The 21,506-nt window shown below is 47.1% G+C and overlaps 1 protein-coding gene across 4 annotated transcripts in view; it reads left to right on the top strand.

The window, feature by feature from the left end:
• Gmd (GDP-mannose 4,6 dehydratase) overlaps positions 1-20,474 on the top strand; it is a 67,120-nt gene extending 46,646 nt beyond the window's left edge. For all 4 annotated transcript variants that reach the window (XM_084590310.1, XM_084590309.1, XM_084590313.1 and 1 more), the window contains 2 exons: positions 14,744-14,812; positions 20,027-20,474. In XM_084590310.1, coding sequence (XP_084446436.1) covers positions 14,744-14,812; positions 20,027-20,033 — 76 coding nt within the window. In that variant the 3' untranslated portion in view covers positions 20,034-20,474. The remainder of the gene's footprint in view (positions 1-14,743; positions 14,813-20,026) is intronic.
• Positions 20,475-21,506: the final 1,032 nt, after the last annotated feature.

Below are 21,506 nucleotides of genomic sequence, written 5' to 3'. Positions count from 1 at the left end.
TTGTATCAATTTATTGCATGTAAATGAAGCAAGCGTGTACCATTAAGCAAAGAAAGGACATTCGTTCATAGGTCAAGGAACGAACGAATTAGCGTGGCGTTGTAATAAAAGCGGGGCACTCAAAATGAGCTCCACTTCGTACGCAACCTTGTTGACGCCAGTCTGCAGTAGACACTTGATGCATGTGGAGGCGATGTAGTTTCAGACGGCCGTGATATCGAACACATGTCCACTATTATAAAGGGCAATTCCCTTGCGCGCACTGTCATCGCGGAAGTGCCCGCGAGACGCGCACAAACGGCAGATCGCACGCGCGCACCACGGCCACGCTTGCCGCATGAGGCCGCCTCGGGTTCCGACGGCTGCTGCTATGCGGCTTTCAGTGATGCCCCTATAGGCGCTGCGCATGGTGCATAGTCGTAGGGACGAGGGCCACGATTGCGGCACAAACGAGCCATGTCCGGCGACTCCACAGGCGTAGCAAATAGGTCAGTTGTCTTGTGTGCGCCAGGGGTTGGAAGGCTGTGGCTGTGATTGACGGCGGAGAACCAGACGATAAGCGGGGATTGTAAGTTGCTGAGTTTGCTGAGGTCCCAGAGGCTCGTAAAAGAGGGGAGGCCAGCTGTACAAAGGGGCGACAGGGAAGGGCCGTGGCCGCTCCAAAACATCAGCATACGTGAGAGGAGCCGCCAGCAGGGGCTGCTGAGGAGGTGAAGGCAGAACCTCAGCGACCTGCTCTTGTTTGACACGCTGAAGAGTGGGAGTGAGCGGCGGCGCAGGCACAGGCGGGCAGGTGGACAAGGAAATCTGGTGTGCGACTTCCTCACGAACAAACTGTTGAATGTGCTGAATGAGCGACTGCTGGTCCAGGGTACCGTCCCCGTAAAGAGCCAAGCTGGAAAGGGTGGCCTGCTGAAGGCCAGCACATCTTGTGGAAAAGCCGCCTTTTGTGCAGCTCATCGAAGCTTTGGCAGAAGTTGATAACATCGGACACAGTTTGGGGGGTTTTGGCGACGAGCATCTGGAAGGCGTCAACGTCAATGCCTTGCATAATGTGCCCGATCTTATCGATGTCGCTCATGGTAGGGTTTACGCGCTTGCAGAGGTCGACGATATCTTCTATGAAACTGGTGAGGTTTTCGCTGATTTGTTGTGCCCGACTTTGCAAGCGTTGCTCGGCGCGAAGCTTACTTATAGCGGGACGGCCAAAAACTTCGATCAGGCTGGTCTTGAGAGCCGTCCAGGTAGAGATGTCACTCTCATGGTGGCGGAACCATAGATTGGCAACGTCGCTCAAATAAAAAATGACATTTGTGAGCTTCGCTGTGTCGTCCCACTTGTTGTACGCACTTACGAATTCATACGACGCCAACCAGTCTTCCACATCCGTGTCATCGGTGCCGCTGAAGATGGCTGGGTCGTGCTGACGTGCTGCGCCGGGACAGATGACAGGCGATGGGGTTGGCGGTTGGTTGGCGGTCTCGGGCATCGCGGAAGTGGTAGGCAACACTCTGCTGCGAAGCTCCAGGTTGAGGGGATTGCTGTCGCCTCCACCACTTGTAATAGAAGACCTTGAACAGGGCGCTACGCCGTCAGCAGTCAATGGAACGTTCGGCGATCAGTCGTAGAGCTTGTGTTAGCACACGTACGAGCGTCGAAGCAAGCTTCATCGTAGTTTTCTTTCCTGACCGTCACGCGGAGTTGCCCTTTAAAGGGGAAAGTACAAAAACACATACACAAAGTACAAAGGGATGAATTACAATGACAGAGAATAATAACCGCACAGTGAACCCCAACTGACATGAAAAAAAAAAAAACATTTCGAGGACAAACTCAAGTACAGTAGAATCTCGATGATACGAATTGCAAGGGAGCACGCAAAATATTCGTATCATCCCGAATTCGTATGATTCAAAACAAGTCAACATCCACATGGGAATGAATTGAAAATGAACCAAAGTTTATTATGGCGAACTACTTGCGGCCGAAAAAGTCCGTAATGCTTGTCTGCACTTTTTTGCTGTTGATGTCGCGGACAAGCTCCGCCTGAAAGGCATAAAACCGTGCCGCGGTTTCGTCGCTCACGCTGCTGGCACTTACGTTGCGGCGCAGAACATCCAAAGCGTGAAAAGTATCTGCCTTTGACGGCGGCTGATCACACTCGTCATCAGCGTCACCATCGCTGTCAGGCTCACTTTCGCAATCATTCGCTTCATTGACCAAGTCTTCAATAGACCTCAGCCCACAGGTCGCGACATTGTCGTCCGCGGTAACGAAGTCCTGAACCGAAGCTTCAGTTTCCAGATTGTCCCAGCCATCAATCGTGAGGTCTTCGTCTGGCTCTTGACAATCTCCTGCCGAAGCCGCAGCAAGTCCGATGGCAAATCCGCACTTTCTAAAACAGTTCGAGATTGTGTCTGAAGTTACACTATCCCACGACATGGCTAGAAAGTGCAAAGCATCTAAGAGACTGATCCGCAAGTTTGCTTCTTTACGGTCAATTTTTGCCAGCAGACGCCTCACTAGAAGTCCTTTGAAATGATGTTTCACATTTCTAATTATCCCAGCGTCCAGTGGCTGAAGATGGCTGGTAGTGTTCGCCGGCAGGAACCTGACTTTCACGTTATTGAATGTCATTTCCTTTGGGTGGGCAGAGCACTGGTCCACGAAAAGCAAAATTTCCCGGTTTCTTGACGCCATTTTCCGATCAAGGCTTGTCAAGAACTCGCGGAAAAAATCTCCAGTCATCCACGTCTTTCGGTTGCCTTTGTAAAAGACAGGCAAACGCTCCGCTGATCGGAAACACCTCGGTTTCTTCGACTTACCGATGACGGTAAGCTGGAGTTTCTCTGATCCATCTGAGTTGCAGCAAAAGAGTACTGTTACTCTCTCCTTGCTTTTCTGGCCGCCCTGGCATGCCTGGCCTTTTACGCACAAACTTCTTTCTAGTTGAAGGTTGAAAAAGAGGCCCGCCTCGTCGGCATTAAATATGTCACGTGGCGCGTACTCCGAAATCAGCGCCGGCAGCGTGTTCAGCCACTCATCTACAGCTGACTGATCCACTTTCTTGCCTTCACCTGAGACGACCCGGCAGACAAGTCCGTACCGCTCCTTAAACCGGTGCAGCCATCCCCCAGACGCTTCGAAATTTTCAATTCCAAGCGAAAGCGCAACGGTGTCGGCTTTTTCACGTAGCACCTTGCTGTCCACGTTGACGCCGGCCGCTGTCACTTCGCGGAACCAAGTCAGCAGAACCTCTTCCAGCTTGACATGGGTCGCTGTTTTAGCCTGCTTCACGTTCGCACCGAAGTGCTGCACATTCTTCAAGATGACATCTCGCTACCCAACAATGGTGCAGAGTGTTGACGGTGCCAACCCTAGCTCTTTTGCTAAGTCGACACTCTTCTTAGGGTTTTTGTCGACCCTCTTCAGCACTTCAAGCTTTTCCTTAAAAGAAAGGGCTTTACGCTTCCGCGACATTTCGGCAGCAGCGAACGCTTGCGTCTTTCTAACGTTTGGGCAGGTCACGTCACAGGGAACAACAGAAAGAAGCGGCGAACGGAGAACCGGAGAACTACTGTAGCGGCAGCCAGCGTCACAGTCCTCCTGGGAACAGCCGGCGAGACAACTTTTCGATAGACCAATGAGCTGCCAGCGAATGAGTGACGTACACGACTGGGCACGTGCTTCGCCTTGGCCGTCCTTGTCTAGTGCTCGTCGGTTTGCTACGAAAGGGAGGGGGGAGTAGGGTGGCTAGTGGGGTGAGAGGCGTTGGAGAGGAGAGGCAGCGGCCGCGGTGGGTACCCTCTCCCCCTGTGAGCTCTTGCGCTGAGCTGCTCGGTGGCTTTGTGCCTTTGTACAACGTTCGTTCCTATCATTCGCGGCGATCATTCGCGACGGGGGGAAGGGGGGGGGGGAGTTGGCGGCGGCCGCGTCGGTTATGTTACCCTCTTGAGGACAGCCGCGCCGGCCCGCTCGCATGCACGACTGGTTTGCACGTTCGTATCAACCGCGGCAGGTTCAGAAACTCTTCGTATCACCCCGAATCTTAACGTATTCTATACAATGTAGTCCGTTCAAAGCATTCTTAAAATTCGTATCATCCCGAAATTCGTACCAGCCGTAATCGTATCATCGAGATTCTACTGTAACAAGTGATAAGTGATAAGGAGAAAATGTATAGAGAAACGTGTGCAGCTTATGCTATTGTGGAGCAGAATAGAGTGTACATGTGTTGTGAATAAACTGTACACTTAATGCGATGTGGTATTGTTTTCCCGAATAGTTATGATACAGAGGTAATACAGTCGACCGATTTTTCGGACCCTCTGGGGAATGCAAAAACGTCCAAAAATTCAGGCAGTCCGAAAAAATGAATGCATGAAAAAGACGTACCATTTTACAAATATTTCTTGGATCAAAACAGTCAAGGACGAGGTATTAGGCTTCCAAAACACCAAAGCATGAAAAAGAGCCGTTCAAAAACTCTATGCAGCCGACAGCCTGTTTATTATGCATGTGTCGTCACGGCAGCCAGCGTTATTGCTGCAGTGTCTTAAAGAACTTGTCGATCCTTGTTTGGACGGTGTTCCGCTTGCATGCGGTCATATTTGCCTCGATCTGAGCAAGAGTCATGTCAGCGCCGTACACCGATGAAAGCGTGAGCAATGCTCGCGTCAACTCTGAGCTCGTAGGCGGCGCAGATATTGGCTCCTCATTCTCAACATCGGAGTCTTCCGAATCCTCCACAACCTGTCGGACTAGCTCCTCATCAGTCAGTTCTGCACAGAAGTCGAGCTCGTTGTCAGCATGGACAAACTGTTCAAAAGTTATTTTCGTCGGTATGGAAATCTCAGCAGAGCGGACGTCGTTGATCGCGTCGTTCATGAGCGGGCACATGTCAATGACATTGTCACATTCAAGCAAGTCTGCTGCCTCTGTGGGGAGTGCGAAGCCTGCGTGGCAAAAACAGTTGGGAATTGCATCTTCCTTCACTGTCTTCTATGCGTCCACAAGCATTCCGACAGCAGACCGAAGGTCAACGTTGTAGCCTTTGCCGCTTTCCGCACACAACACCATGCGGTTTAGTACCCGTTAACGGTACAGAAGTTTCAGATTGCGGATGACGCCTTGGTCCATTGGTTGGAGAAATGCAGTCGTGTTGGGCAGCATGAACTTCAGCTGTACAGCCTTCAAATTGTTGATGCGACTATGAGCGGCGCAGTTGTCAACGAAGAGCACGACACGTCTGTTCTGAAGTTCAAACTTCCTGTCCAACCTGCGAACGTAATTCTCATGCAACTGCTGAATGACCCATGCCTTTTGGTTGGCTTCGTATACACACTGGCAGCAATGCCCCTTTAAAGCACCTCAGGTTCTTCGACTTCCCGATTACAAGCAAGGGAATCTTCTCGCTGTCAGACATGTTGCTGCCGACGAGAACGGCCAGCCGCTCCTTACTGTGCTTGCCACCGTGGCATTGGTCACCAGAAAAAGCAAGCGTTCTTTCCGGCATGATCTTATAAAATAAGCCAGTTTCGTCGCAGTTGAAAAAATTGTCAGCAGAGAACTGCTGCAACAAAGACTGCAGTTTTCCGTTGCGGTGCTGCTCAATAACTGCATTGCCGACGGCGCCGCTCTCACCGCACACCTTCTTGAACTTGAGGTCATTTCGATGTTTAAAGTTTCTCAGCCACCCATCACTAAACTTAAAATTGTCAATGCCCATTTGAAGCGCGAGAGTTTCCACTTTTTCTTTCAAGACGCCGCCCGGGACCGGCAACCGCTTTGCAGTCATTGAATTAAGCCAAACGATGAGGGCTTCCTCAAGCTTTGGGTGAATACCTCGCCTTGCATTCTTTTTTTTGGCACCAGATGGTTTTTCGGTCGCTTCCAGGATCTTGCCCTTGTTCTTGAGAAAATCCGAGACTGTTTGCTTGGAAATGCCGAACTCCTTACGCACGTCAGCCTGCGATCGTCCGCTTATTACTTGTTTAATACGGCTTTCTTCTCCATCATTAACCGACGGTACTGTTTTCCGCGCTTCAATGCCATCAGCGAGGACAACGAGGACGGAGTGGGGGCCATCGCGGGCAAGCAAAATCCTTTTGTTGCGAAGTGTCGAAGCACCTAGGTCTAGCGTCGCAGAGCACACTTGACACAATACGTAGCAGGTAGCGAAACCATGCACCAGCTTAGCAAAACACCATGTGGCCTGCGATGAGTCTACGCAACGAAAAGGCGAAACGGTCGCGGCGTCAACGGCACTTCCGGAAACTCCGGAAGAGGCGCTGGTGAACATAGCCAGAGTGGCCAGACCAAATCGGTGTGTGACGGCTAGGTACGGCTAGTTGTTCAAAGCTGTGACATGGTTCGCAGACTGGGAGATAGCCAAAATGGCGGCCTTGTATGACGCAGTTGCGGTTTCAGATCTTCTGTCGCATCAAAAAGTCCTAAAAATTGGATGGCGGTGGTTCGAGCATCCAAAATTTCAGATGCCCTTATACATTGATTCTATGGGGCTCGTGGCGGTGCCGCGAAGACGTCCGGAATATCGGGCATGTCCGAACATTCGGTCGTTGACTGTATACTTAAGGAATTCAAACGTTCCTTTAGAGATATTTATTCCTGCTAGCTCCAATGTTTATATATTTATAAATTGGATATGCCTCTCTATATTTTCTGCCCCTTGCAGATTTAAAGCCTAAGTGGAGAATATATAATTTAATTTCTTCGAACTTGTGGTCTGTCTGATTGAAATGCTGGGAAACTGCTTTCGGGAGGTTTTTGCTTGTGTCTGCCCGATGTCCATTAAGCCTTATGTTCATCGGTTGCCCTGTCTCTCCGATGTACTGTTTATGACAGAAGGAGCATTCTAGAAGGTAGACAATGTTTGCAGATGTGCAGTTAAAGCCTGAATTTATGTGAAAAGTAAAATCGCTTGCATTACTTTTAACCGTGGTGTCTGTTTGTATATGACTGCACGTCTTACATCTAGGTAGAGAGCAAGGGTGTGGTTGTGTTGGATGCTTGTTGTTGAGTTTGGAATATACTAGAATATCTCTGAGGTTTGCGTTACGTTTGTATGTTACCCTTGGTGCCTCCGGAAATATTTTCTTGAGACGTTCATTACACGTTAGCATGGAATGGTATTTCCGCAGAATATTGTTTGGCATTGGAGTATTTAGTCACAAAAGAAGGCTGGCGTTCAGTGTTGGCCTTTGGTCGTTTCATGAGCACGTTGTTGCGGTTTAAAGTGCTTGCTTTTTCGAGGGCGATATTAAGGGAGTTATCGGGATAGTTCCTCTGGATGTGTTGCTTTCAATGAATGTAGTTCGTTTAGGTAGTCATTATTATTGCTACATATTCTTCTAAGCCGTGTCGCCTGTCCTACAAATACAGTCGAACCCGGACATATCGAACTCGAAGGGGATCGTGAAATAGTTCGATACAGTCGCAGACTGATTTTTAGGACATACTCGATTATTCGGACTGCTTCGCGGCACCGTCACCCTTCCCATAGGCCGTAATGCATAACAAATACCGAAATTTCGGACACTTCGCAACCTCTCCATTTGATTTTTCGGACGCTCCTCGAGCCAACTCGATCGACAGCAGCTACCCACACTGACGCTGACTGAAGCATGAAGCGCCATTTCTGTTTTGGAATGAGCCTCCTTGCTGCCCCAAGAGGTGGCGGTAGGAGCGGAGTCTGTTCATCATCATCGTTTTTGTGTGTTCCGGCACAATGGCTAGTTTCGGTCTCGCCCATCCAAATCCAGTAGCCGCTAGCCCGGTTGTCTCTTCTTCCTTTGTGACGGCATGCGGTGTAGTTATAGTGCGCAGTGTTCATTCTACTTGTGTTCCTTGTGTGTTGTGTACGCCTAGCAGTGAGACCTTTGAAGCACACGGGAATGGCGCCAACATCAGGGCAGTCAGCGCCGGGGAATTCAGCTGAGAAGCGCGGCAAATACGCAACAATGACAATGGCGAAGAAGATCGCTGTGATCCATCAAGTGCAGAATGGCTACCTGCAGAGCGAAGTTGCCCGGGAGTTCGGCATCTCGAAGCAGACTGTGTTGGACTATATGAAAAACAAAATGAAGATTTTGAACGAATCATTGAAGTCTTCTGCAGTGCTGAAAAGAAAAAATTTCAGAGAGGGCAGCCACCCAAAGCTTGAAGAAGCGCTCCACATGTGGCTGTGTGTGACAGTTGCAAAGAGGATCCCAGTGTCAGGCGATCTTCTGAAACAAAAGGCGGAGGCCCTCGCACTGCGAACGAACATCAAAGTCTTTAAGTTTAGCGATGGCTTGCTCCGTAATTTTAAGAAGAGGTACGACCTCACTTTCAAGAAGATGTGCGGCAAGAGTGGTGCCGTGGACCAGACTCTTGTAACAGATTACCGCTCCGACAGACTGAAGTCGCTGCTGGACCGATTTTCGCCTGATGATGTCTTCAATTGTGATGAAACAGGCTTTTTTTATAAGATGTTACCCAAGAAGACACTGTCCGTGTCTGGCGACCCCTGCCACGGCGGAAGGCATAGCAAAGACCGGGTCACAGGGATGGTTGGCAGCAACATGTCGGGAAACGAAAAGCTCCCGATTCTTGTGATTGGGAAATCAAAGAGCCCGAGATGCTTCAAGGGGGTAAAAGCATTGCCCGTGTGGTATGAAGCCGACTCGAAATCTTGAATTACGCAGCATCTTTTCGCTGCCTATGTACGCAAGCTGGACCAGAAATTCAAGACCCAAAATCGCAAGGTGTTACTCTTTGTGGACAATTGCGGTGCACATGGCCACATTGATGACCTCGAATCCATTCAGTTGGAATTCCTGCGACCAAACACGAGCATCCTTCAACCTATGAACCAGGGTATGATTAAAAATTTGAAGGTGCTATATAGAGCTCGCTTGCTGAGCCGCAGGATTCTGTGCATTGGCGGCGGCAAGCAGTATGCTGTAACTCTGCTATCGGCGTTCAGCATGCTTGCTGACGCCTGGAAGGCAGTGACTGCAGCCACACTCCGAAACTGCTTTCGGCATGCTGGATTTGTTGGAGTTGGTGAAGCGGATGCCGCGGCCCAGGATCTCCCGTCTGACATGCTTCCCACAGATGGCGAACATGTGCTGTAAGACTTGCGCAGTGGCGGCAGGGTGATCCCATACGCAGTCACCTTTGAAAACTTTGAGCACTCACATGCGCGGAGCTGGACGATGACGAGATAATTCGTCAGGTGTCTGCTGTCCCGTCTGACGACGAATCTGAGTCAGAGGACGACGCACCACCTGTTCCGCTGCTGTCGCACGCGGACCTTGTGAATGCGGTGACGATGCTTGCAGCTACCTACAGTGACAGCATGACCTTTTCCGAGATTCAAGCCGATCTGATTGCTCGCAAACGGAGGAGCGTCCAGCAGCATATTCACGATTTTTTCCAGTCAATTGCGGGGCCTGAATAAGTGCATGGGGCATGCCAGTGCATAGAAATAAAGATTTCTTTTTTTCTTTTCTGATTTTGTTTTTTTGGACTCCTGTTCATTCGGACTTTTCGGCGGTCCCCGTGAGATCCAAATAATCGGTCGGCGACTGTATATCGATAATTCAATATACAGAAATCAGCTTGTGACTGCACTTACGATGCGAAAAAACGATGCCGTATTTGTCACGTAATCAACCCACTCTCATAATGAACCCACCTTCCACTTTTTCACCCGAGAATTTGGGGGAAAAAAAACCGTTGAGGCCAGCTTGCTCACATGCAAGCGATTGAGTGATCTCAGCGACGAGCGGCAGTGACAAAGCGAAAAATTTCCAACTTGTTGGAACTGCATCTCTCTTGCCGCTCGAGCTACCGCGGCAGCTCAAAACACTGTTTCTGTGTCGCCGCGACAGAAATCACGAGCGTTTTTGCTTGCTTGCAGAGGAAGCAATCACAGCTGCGGATGCTAAGAAGCGGCAGATTTTTTTTTTTTGCGAGAGTCGTCTATTCTTGCATCTGTGAATCAACAAAAGCACGCAGTCATCTGCGATCATGACACCGGCTTTAGCATTGTTCATTTCAAATGGCATTTGCAGCTAACATGCTTTCCAATGATTTTGTGGCAGTGGACGACGATGCCCCAAATGCGGCGTGTAGAATCAAACCAGGCTTGTGCAATCTAGCCATCATGGGCTCTTTGCCAAGTGCTCTCCCCGCCACCGCAGGAGCTAATATTAAAAGTATAGTAAGAAAAATAAACACTCCGTGACGTTATCACTGGGCAGCATCTTGGCTTGCTGCCAATAAATGAGCTGTAGATGCGACCCACGAAAGGAAGGACGTGCCCCCAACTAACACTTATTTTTTTTTTTTTATTCTCAGTGGCAAAAGTGGAGGGTGGGTTCACTATGCAGGTGGATTGATTATGCAACAAAAACAGTATCATTTTTCACAGTCACAAGCGGTGTCTCAAGCCGATTTCTGTGTATCCAATTATCAGTATATCTGACTATTTCGCGATCCCCTTCGAATTCGATATATCCGGGTTTGGCTGTGTAGTACAAGAAAAACGGTAAGCAGTAAGACTTTCTCAGTGTGCATCAACTTTTACTGCTGAGTGACTATTTGTGCTGCTTTTGAGGAAGTAATGGATGAAAACATTAAAAATAGCATCATTTATACAGACTCTTTAAGTGCTTTCATGGCAATAAACTCCAAAAATGCTGTCGAACCAATGATAGGAAACATAATACTGAATATATTAAACATCACGTCACAAAATTGTATTATAATACTCTGCTTGGCCTCTAGTCACGTTGGGAATAGCAGAGGTGAAAGTGCTGCTCCATTTGCTCCATTCTGCTCCAAACTGCATTTCCTGCTCCATCCTGCTCCAAAGCACAATATTGCTTCAAAACTGCTCCAAACTGGCTGCTTCCATTTTCTGCCATCAAATTTAGCAGAGCAGGGGAACATTTCACTGCACCAGGGCCAAAGATATAGCGTATCTTGCACTGGGCTTAATAGAAATAAAATTTTTGTAAGGGAGGGAAGCATGGAGCATAATAAATGTTTGTTAGCAAGTAAATTTAGTATGAGCCACTGTTGATTGGAGGGAATTGATTGCAAAAAAAATGCAGTGTGCATGTGGCATATACCACCTCATCCCAGCTTCTTGAATCGCCAGTGGAGGTGAGAAGCAAGAGCAGCAAGCGAAGTAGATAGCACAAACTACTGTGAGCCATTAGGAAACTTGTCCAACTGCAAAGACTGCATGAGTTATTCTAATACTTTTGATGTGAAAACAAGCAGGTACATCGCCATCAAGCCTCACTGTCATTTACAAGCATGTCAGGCCTACGGCAGACAAAATCATACTTGAAGCCTAATGGGTTGCTATGCCAAAAGTGTCAATCACCACGAGGCTTCCATGAAGTGCTGGAAAGCCATATAGGGCTAATTGCCAAGACTGTAAAAATGAGCCCCAGCATTTTTCAAGCAAAAGAATAATGAACTATTGGCAGGTGGCAGTGAAGTGAAGAAGCTGAAGGATGATAAGGCTACCCTTCAATGCCATCTATCTTTCCTGAACACACTACTGACTAGTGCTCAGGAATTTATCAGCGCAAGATAGATAGAGAGCGGAAATGTCGTTCCCAATAATCTGAACTCCAAATTAGTGGCTCTGCTTGAGGGCATCAGAGTGGTAGACTTGACAGATTTCTCGACATATAAATCTATCAAGTCAAAATAGGCAAACAGTTTAATTCAGGCTGCTAGTCTGTTGCAAATTGTTGCTTAGATTAGCATGTTTTATATTATACATCTTTACATGTTTTGGCCATTTGTCTTGTGAGAGATGAGTGCAAAGTTGGAAAAGCATCTAACTTATATAAAAAGGAATCAGATCGGGAATTTTGTATATCAGAAAGAGAAAACCACAATTATCAAAGGCGTTTGACCCTAGAAACATGCTCCAAAACATAATTTGAATGCCTCTCATTTCATTGCTCCGAAGCTGCTCCAAAATGGCGTTATTACTGCTCCCTGAACTGCTCCAAAATGCCCGAGCCTTCTTCCACCCCTGGATTAGGGATAATGAGAGAGCAGATGCATACGCCGCGCAATCCAGAACCATGAAAATAAATCCTGCGAACATGCCACACAGGAATTGCATGAATTTAGTGCATCGCAAACTGAGAGCCAAGAGGCAGGCTGCTTGGGAAAACGAAGCAAACAAGCTAAATTTTGTAAAGCCCATTTTAGGAAAATGGAAATCATGTCACCATCAGGAATGTTTCGTTGAAGCAATTTTATGTCATCTACGCATAGGACACACACACGCACATCGCCCATAGTTTCTTGCTAACAAGAAAATACAAACCTGCGTGAAATCTGCTGTGGTAAGTGCACAATTCACATTTTAATCACATGCTCACAACTTGAAGACTAGGAAAAAAATGTTTTGCTGTGTTTTACAGTGAACATATTTCATTTCGACCAAAAGTGGCTACACTGAATAGACCAAAGACGATAGTATACAGTCGAACCCGAATATATCGAACTCGAAGGGGATCGTGAAATAGTCCGATATATCGATAATTTGATATACAGAAATCGGCTTGTGACGGCACTTACGATGCGAAAAAACGATACCGTATTTGTCGCGTAATCAACCCACTCCCATAATGAACCCATCCTCCACTTTTGCACCCGTGAATTTGAAAAAAAAAAAAAGTGTTAAGGCCAGCTCGCTCACATGCAAGTGGATTGAGTGATCTCAGCGACGAGCGGCAGTGACAGAACGAAAAATTTCCAACTTGTTGGAACTGTATTCCTCTCGCCGCTCGAGCCACTGCGGAAGCTCAAAACAAGGTTTCTGTGTCGCCGCGGTAGAAATCACGAGCGCTCTCGCTTGCATGTGAAAGGCGCGCGCCACTCCGTTTCGGTCGTCTCATCCACAGCTCATTTCTTGGCAGCATGCCAAGATGCTGCGCAGCAATAATGTCACTGCGTGTTTATCTTTTGTTAGCTCCTGCGGTGGCGGGGAGCGAACTCGGCAGAATGCCCGTGATGGCGGGATTGCACAAGCCTGGTTCGATTTATCACGCCGCGCTTGGGGCGGGCGCAGTCCACTGCCACAAAATCACTGGAAAGCGAGATAGCTAAATGCTGTTTGAAGCGAAAAATGCTAAAAGCCAGTGTCATGATTGCAGCTGACGGCATGCTTTCTTTGATTCATACGTACAAGGATAAACGACTCCCACAAGAAAAAAAAAAAAGAAAAAAAAACTGCCGCTTCTTAATGTCCGCAACCGCCATATCTTACGCTATGCCGCGCGTACAGCACAAGATAAGAATGGACGGCTCTCGCAAAAAGAGAGAGAGATCTGCCGCTTCCACGTCAGCTGCCGCACGCAGAGGGTTCGCAACACACGCTGGAGAAAGCGGCGTCCGACGTTCTGTCTGAAAACGGGCTGAGCTGGCTTGGCGCATGCGTAGCGCGTGCTACTGAGAACGAAGGCCAGGAGAGAGGAAGGAGAGAGATAGCTCGACAAAAGAATGGGCACACCCTTGCGCTTTGCTCTACCGCGTTTTTCCCCTCTCGTTCACACGGTTCTCTTTGGTTCATTCATGCACATGGCTTGCAAATGTCACGTGCTGGCGCGCGGGAAACGATAACCGCAGATGCGCGCACCTTTGGGGAATGGGCGCAGCGCTGCCCTAGACCAGCCGTCGCCGAACTGTCCCCTCTCATTCCTTCCGCGCGTGGCTTGAAAACGTGATGCGGCAAACGGCCGAGGGTGATGCAATCATCTTTGGGGAAGGCACACTTTCCAGTGCGTGGTGCGGAGTTCGATATATCGACCGACCGGTGAAATTGAGTTCGATATATAATGCGGCTTTCCTGTACTTTTACATGGGATTTTCAAGGGGATATTCCGTGAGTTCGATATAACCAAAACTCGATATATCCAGGTTCGACTGTATTTGCGCCCAATGCACACCTGCTGTGAAGTTGTATCCACTTGTTGCATTGTTCACTGTCTGTTTTTATTCACTCAAGTCAGCCTAAGCCTAATTGCCAGACGATTGGTTCTTTTTATTAGATAAAGCACATAAATGCTTGAAGGTTGAATTTTTTGGCAAGGACATGGGGCAACAATGTTCAAGCATTTTAGTTTCAGTACTCTCTGCCCATGAAGATCCGTGTTGAGATACAGCCGAATTGTGCAATGCCATGAAAGAGGTTGGTAACAAGCACGCAAGGAAAAAAAAAAGACACTTGACTGGAATGTTCAGACTCTGTACTGGAATACTGAGTCTTATGCCCGAGTATGGCGATGATCAGAGCGGTGATTCTGAGTGCGAAGTGGATGTCTCTGCAGCGCTGCCGTCAAAAATTTGCTAACTTCTTTTTTTACCACATTGGAAGACTAACTCATTGAAGGCTTTTGAGTAAAAACATTGTTGCTGCTCCGCCTGCATGACCTTTTTTTAGGCGTGATTGCTGCCTATTCTTTTCTATCATTTCACACTGTGTAAAAAATGTTCTAACCATTTTGCTGTACTCGCACAAGCATCATATACTCAAATCACATTGTGTTACTTGGGGAAATTGAGGTGCGTCTTATATATACATACTTTTTTATTGAAAGCCTCTAAGGTGCGTCCTATACACCAGGTATGTGTGCTTGTACATTTTTCACTCTCTAGCCTGTGTCTCGCTCCATTTTTCCAACTTTGTTTTCCTTGCCAGGACTTCTTACTTGGAGATGCTAGCAAAGCCAAGGAGAAACTTGGTTGGCAAAGGAGGATTTCATTCCAGGTTTGTTATTGCTTCTGTATTGATACCCTAACAATTACACTGCAGTCCCAGTGAAAACGCTCAGCACAATTCTTGTGTGTTACTATGTTTAAAGGAAGGCTTCATAGCTAACTTAGAAATAGCTTCTGCTGTTAAAGGTCCACTGAAAGGGGTCACCAAGAAGGGTAAACAACACCATAACACTGATAGTTATTGAACCACCCATCATTCTTCCGCAAATATTTTTGATCTAGCTTCTGCAACACCAGAGATATAGGCGATTAAAAATGACCCTTCCAATTTTCTCTCTCAACTCGTATGCCGAAGGGAGCCATAAAAAAATTAAGAATACAAGCAAGTTCAAAGCTCCGCCCAGAAATACATCACTTCGACGAACTTCCGGTTGCCGTGCGCTCGCTCGCTGGCGTACTCGCGTCAACCCGTCCTCGCTCGCACACGCCTGAGGAGTTCGCCGGTTCGCACAGCGACGGTTAGTGTAACCGCAAACCCGTGGTTAGCCTATGTTACATGGCGGACCAAACCATGGTTACACCACTAACCGCGGTTATCGCAAACTGAGCTTGGCGACCTCGGTTTGCGTCGTTAACCGAGATTATGACTGCGTCTGTTGACGGAAGCTACTCGTCGGTGCCCGAGTGCGCGAAACGTACGAGCGGGTCTGCTTCACAAAGTTATTCATTTGCCCACTGTATCACGTTTAAAGATCAATGTATAGAATATGGTGCCACCCGACATCTTAGATTACGGCCGACAGCGCAGCGACTGCGTACTGAAGCCTTGTCTTACCTGCAGTATCGTTTGAACGGCTTGTTGCTGAGCAGAACGTCAAAAAATGCGTGGCCTCAGCTATGAAAGTACACGAGTTTGCAACGCTTGCAACACGGGATGCCACGAGCAGGCTGATGGACGTTATACAATTACCGCGGGAGTGGGGCGCGCGAGCGCGGCGAACGACGGCACCATGCGTGACCGTCCCTAGGCCTAAATTGTTTCGCTTCGAAGCCGCGGCGGTCGACGCTTTGGAACATGATCAATGCTGTCGTAAATCGTCTATTTAAGAAACTGCCTTATAGTGAATCCTACCCTGCCATAGTAAAACAATTATAGGATTAACTCTGCCGACGCATTAATCGCAGAGCTAGTATGAGCAGATCGGATCAGCCGAAATGCACCAGCGACAGCTGGCTTGAGCAGAAACTTGCTCGTATCATGGCTATCGCTCTAACCAGCAATTTGCTGCTGGTCAGCGATCCTCACGAGGGCTTCATACTTGATATTCGGCTCAGTATTCCAGACGCCAACAAATTTTAGCACACTTTATTTCGGAAATCGGTGCTAACGATCCGCCGGGTTGTTCGCGAACGGTATGCGGGAGGAGGGGCCACAGCGGTGGTGTTTACGGCGGTCGAGGAGGTGCTGCCATCGTGCGGTGCTTGACCGTGCTGTTGACGCCTCGTCGGACGACACTCCAGTACTCCTGAAACCATGTTATATAAATAAGATATTTGTAAATGCAGCTTCGTTCTGCCGATCCCTGCGTCGCTTCGGTTGTTGTACTTAATGGGCAATGGCCACCTAACCGATAAGGGCGGTGAGCTGTGTAACAACCCGCACAGAGTTCGAGCAGCGCACGAGCAGATGACTTTCGCAGCTACCGGAAGTGTGTCCGTGACGTCATGGCTGCAGTGGCCACAGGGAATGGCAGCTTCTAGCAAGCCTTGCCAGTCAACTCACCCGTGACGTCACGGGTTAAGGAAATATTTCCATGCGACACCGCCAAGCGACATTCTCTCTGCCCGCGAATTTCAAAAAACACTGTTTTTAAAAATTAATAATAAATCGCTGGCTTTGTTCCAAGGAGTTATACTTTGCGTTAATGCTCAAAAGGATGTGTTCTACACACTGAACACGTTTATCAGTGGCTTCTTGGGGGCCGTTTCCGTGGACCTTTAAGGTGGTTTTTTCCATTGGAGAGAGTAGGACAAAAAAATATCCTTGCAGGGCACGCCTGTAAATGCTACACAATATTTAGAGCGTAATGTATGTAGATTATTAGATCAAGCAAGCACAGAAAGAATGAGCTGTCACTGCAATAGTTGTCTTGACACCAGTCTTGCAGTGCTGTGACATGAAAAGAGGAACCACAAAGCTGCGGGGCTATTTCTAGTGTGGTTACGAATGTATAATTAAAATAGGTCCATTCGATTCGGCTGTACTTGCTGCACCAGTTCCGTAAAGTTCTGTGGCAGTGCCGCAAGCGTGAAATGCCAGTTTCAGCAGTTCAAATGCAGCATCAGCACCAGCTGCTTCCTAGCCGTGGCGTCGCCAACAAGCTATGGTCGAGTGCCACTCACGTCATCCGATGCGAGTGTCTCGAGTAACGTGACGAATTTTCAAATAACACATGACAACAAAGTTTTGCCTTGGTCAAGCCACTATACACGTGGTTTGTACGTTGTAAGATAAACTGCGAAGACACACGAGTTATTCCACTTGTCACCGAGAACGCGAGTTCACCAAGGAAACTGCTGTACTATGCATGTACCTCACATCTAAGTAAACATACGCATGCAGTGTGATGCATGCTGATTATACCTGTCATGATCATGTGCGTTTCTCGCCCGCTACAGCAATTGTGGTGCATGTATATGCATTTAATTGACAGCACGTATATTTATTGCGTTGTGCTATTCGAAAACCTTCATGTTCGGGATGTTAGCGCCGGTGTATGTGAACGGCAAATACAGAGCCAATAGAATTCATTCATTCGTGAATGCGGTGCACAAGTAAGTATATAGGCGGGCCACACTCTCATCAACCGGCGCCAACATGCCAGTGAAGGTGATGAATTTTTAATTAGCACATTGCAGTGAAGTGTTGACACAAACTAGCTTCGATGCATGTGCACCTTGCTGCAGCTGGCACGAAGCGCACATCTTTTACTGACCACGAATGAAGTCAACATATGCATCATGCATCACACTGCATGCGTGTGCTTGCTTTTGAGATGTGGAGTAGGCATTACCATTTCCTTGACGAACACGGGCACCATTCTCGTTGACGAGTGGAACAACTAGGGTCTCTTCACCGTTTGTCACAACACGCAAGCCATCGTTGTACAAGCCGTCATCTGCTTCCATGCAGAGACAGCAGCTGCATCATTCCAGCACTGACAGCTGAGAAGGTACACGGATTTGCTGATCTTTTCTTGAACTGGACCTGCACGACATCTGCACTTTTTGAAATGAACGTAATCATGTAGAGGACGCCATGCTGCAAAAGCTGAAACGAATGGCGAAGTGCAGCACCCCATAGTTTACGTAGGGCAGGTGAATCGAATGGACCTTGTAGTATTTCCTTATGGACTTTGTGGTAAACTTGATAGTAGTAACCTGTATCGAAACTGCCAAGCACCAACCCAAAAAATATTTGTGTCCATTCTGGGATAGTGGTCTACCAGATATAGAGCATTGCAGATTAGTGAGCCAACAGTTTTATTATTGGCCTAATGTAGGCAATCCTGTAGATTGTTTCAATCATTTGAATAGTTTCTTCTACTGATAATTTGCTCAAGGCACAAATTAGAATGCCAATTTTATTTTGTGACTTACATGAATAATTCAAGTAATTCCTCTTTAAAACTACTAGAACATATACCACAGGGAATAGCACACATGCTATTCCTTGTGGAATATGTGCTATGCACTGCTGTCATTCAGCAAGGTTATGACATTCAGCTGCTGCGTTCATGAATTCAAACCCACACTCATGGCAACCAAATTTTAATGAAGGCGAAATCCTAGAATGCCTTTGTTCTGGTACATTGTCACATTAAAGAATCCCGGATTATTGAAAATCATGTGGAGCCCTCTACTGTTCCTCATCTATAGCACTTTTGCTTCGTAATGCAAAAATTATTTTAACATTGCACGGACACTGCAAGCTGCAGTTGTAATGAATAAGTTGCGCAGAGTGGGTGCAGCACGTTTATACGGCCTGTTCTGCAGAATGCCTCGATTTAAAGGAAAAGGAAATGCCCTTTCTGCTATTATTTTTTTTTTAGGGGTAGAAATAACTTGTCAACGATGCTTGGGCACTCAGTATATCACTGTAGCCTGTAGCCCATGAATGATTTAGTTTGTGGCGAAATTAGTTGCTGAAGGGTTCACGTAATACTTCTGTTACCCACTTGCCGGTAATTTCGTTTGTGTTCCTCTTTTATTTATTATCATAACCATCTTTTTCACCTTCACTGAGTCTGGGAAAGAATTTGTGATGCCACATTTCATCTGCGTGATCTCCACATTCTAGTTTCTCACCTTGCCATGGTGGGACAGTGGTTAGGGCTCTCGACTGCTATACCCAAGGGTGCGGGATTGAATCCCGGCCGCGGTGGCTGTGCCCGTGTGCTGTGCGATGTCAGTGCGTGTTAAAGAATCTCAAATAGTCGAAATTTTCTGACCTCTCCACTATGGCGTCTCTCATAGCTTCAGCTGCTTTGGTACATTGAACCCCATAAACTAAACAAACTAAACTTTCTAGTTGCCTAGGCTGTGTGAGAATTGTTCTGACTTCAAAATTGCATATATCAGTATTACGCCCACTCGTTTTAATATGCGATGCTTGGTGGGTATATTTCTATCTTACTTCTCAATCTCTGAGCGGGGTGGATGTAGTGCACATTCTACATTAATGGCGCTTCTTTAACCAGGTTAAAGAAGTTACTGACCGGTTTGTAAAGAATTGCAGCAAAAACAAGCTTTCACGGCCTGCACTGTGGCTTTTTGTAGGATGATGTGCAGCTCTTTAGATGTATGCCATTATGAAAATAACTCTCAGTTCATCTGTACCCATGAAACACATGCAAGTTGTTGAAAGTTGTACATTGCTTTCAGCCTGCTTGGAATTGTGTTAACAGCTTGTCATGCCCAGCACACTGTACCCCACTGCAGTTGCTCAGTGGTTAGGGCACTCAACTGCTGATTTTAAGGGTGTGAGTTCAAGCTCAGCCGAAGCAGCTACGTTTCGATGGATGCGAAACTCTACGCGCCCACGTGCTGTGCAATGTCTACGCACACTAAAGATAGCAGTTGGCCGAAATTTCTGTAGCTCTCCACTGCGGCATCTCTTCTAGCCAATCTTGCTTTGAGTAGTTAAATGCCGTCAGCTAAGCCAAACCATCAACTAACACCACCTTCTTTGCAAATACTGCAGGAGCTAGTCAAAGAAATGGTGGACTCTGACATTGCCTTGATGAAGAAGAACCCATCTGCCTAGGGTCCTTCACGAGCTTACACCTGCCAAGACCTGATGCTGTTTACACAGAACCTTGGAAGGACATTCCCATGGAAAACTGAGATGATGATGCAGTTCACACGCCTTCACAAAGGCACAGTCATTTTTATAAGCAAATTGTTTTTCTTAGTTATTCAGGAACCTGAGCACCTTCTATATATAGGTGCCAGCGTATTGGGCGGGGCTACATAAAAATTAGTGCAGGGAACTTGTGTTTTGTTCTTGTTGTACTTGTTACATGGGAGGGCATTATTTTTAATATATCATTGAAAACCAAGAGTGGGTTTTGGGACCTGTGTTGGGAACAAGCGAGAAGATTTTCTTTGTGCCGAATTTTCTTTGCATAATAAAAGAGCAGTGAAAGTAAGGATGTAATCGTGTGCTTGACTTAAATAATTTGGGGTTTTTGTAATTGAGCTTTGTAATTATGTGTCTGGTACATAAGCAATCCTTACTAATAAATAACATGACTACACCCGAGTTTTCAGAAGGAAGGAAAGTTTGGACTGGCTCTACTCGCCTGCTATGCTTAGTCTTATGGGAGCTTTTGGTCGGGTGAAATTAGTAAGGAGTGACTGCAGTAGCTCTTTGGTTGACCAATATCGGAATAGATATTGCTGAATTGGTGCAGAGAATGCAGGGATGGGGTGGCTGCACCATTTTGATGCAAATGCACTTTTCTGCGCCATGCTGCATCAAAAGCACTTAAATGGCTGAAATTTGCCAACTTGGGCCAAAGAGGCTAGACAAGAGCGACATGATCTTTCCCCACATTTCATTTTATCCGTTCTTTCAAATAGTTTGTGGTAGCACTGGCTGTTTCACTTGCACCACAATTTAATGTTTTCGATCAGCTTGAATACAGCACTCTCAAAGTGTGACCGCCAAAATAGGTTTGTAAATTTAATGGAACAGTGGTGCTCGTGCAATTCGTACGTGCTATGGCAGCCACAACGATGGTTGGCAGTCCCCATTTTCGAAATACATTTCAGTCACATTTGTTCTTTCCTCAACTTCATATCATCCCACGGCTGCAATCGAGCGTGTGTCAGTGGCCTTTTATTTATTTTAGGGTAGCGTTTGGGATGAGATTTTACTGTATTCAAACTAGAGAACTGTGTGCTTTAAGCCACCGAGCACATAAAAATAAAAAAAAAAATTCGATGACAAAAAATAAAAGGTTTGGAGCTAGCCCCACGTAACTCCGTAGCAACTCTGGTGCATCTGAGGCATAGTTTCGTTTAGCCGGCTTCAGTAAAAGTCCATTTTCACCCCATAACGTAGCAATCAGTGTTGTCAGACCAATACTCGAAGGCTGGGCAGCTTTAATCCAGTCGAGAATGGCATGCATTGCGCTCTGCCTTTAAGTATCGTGAAAATATGTGGAAGGAAGGGTCTG

The sequence above is a fragment of the Amblyomma maculatum genome, chromosome 1, assembly GCF_055883805.1.
Source record: "Amblyomma maculatum isolate TAMU_Amacu chromosome 1, ASM5588380v1, whole genome shotgun sequence".
Taxonomy (NCBI): Eukaryota; Metazoa; Arthropoda; class Arachnida; order Ixodida; family Ixodidae; genus Amblyomma; species Amblyomma maculatum.
Note: the sequence above shows the minus strand (reverse complement) of the source record. Positions and strands in the feature narration are given on the sequence as shown.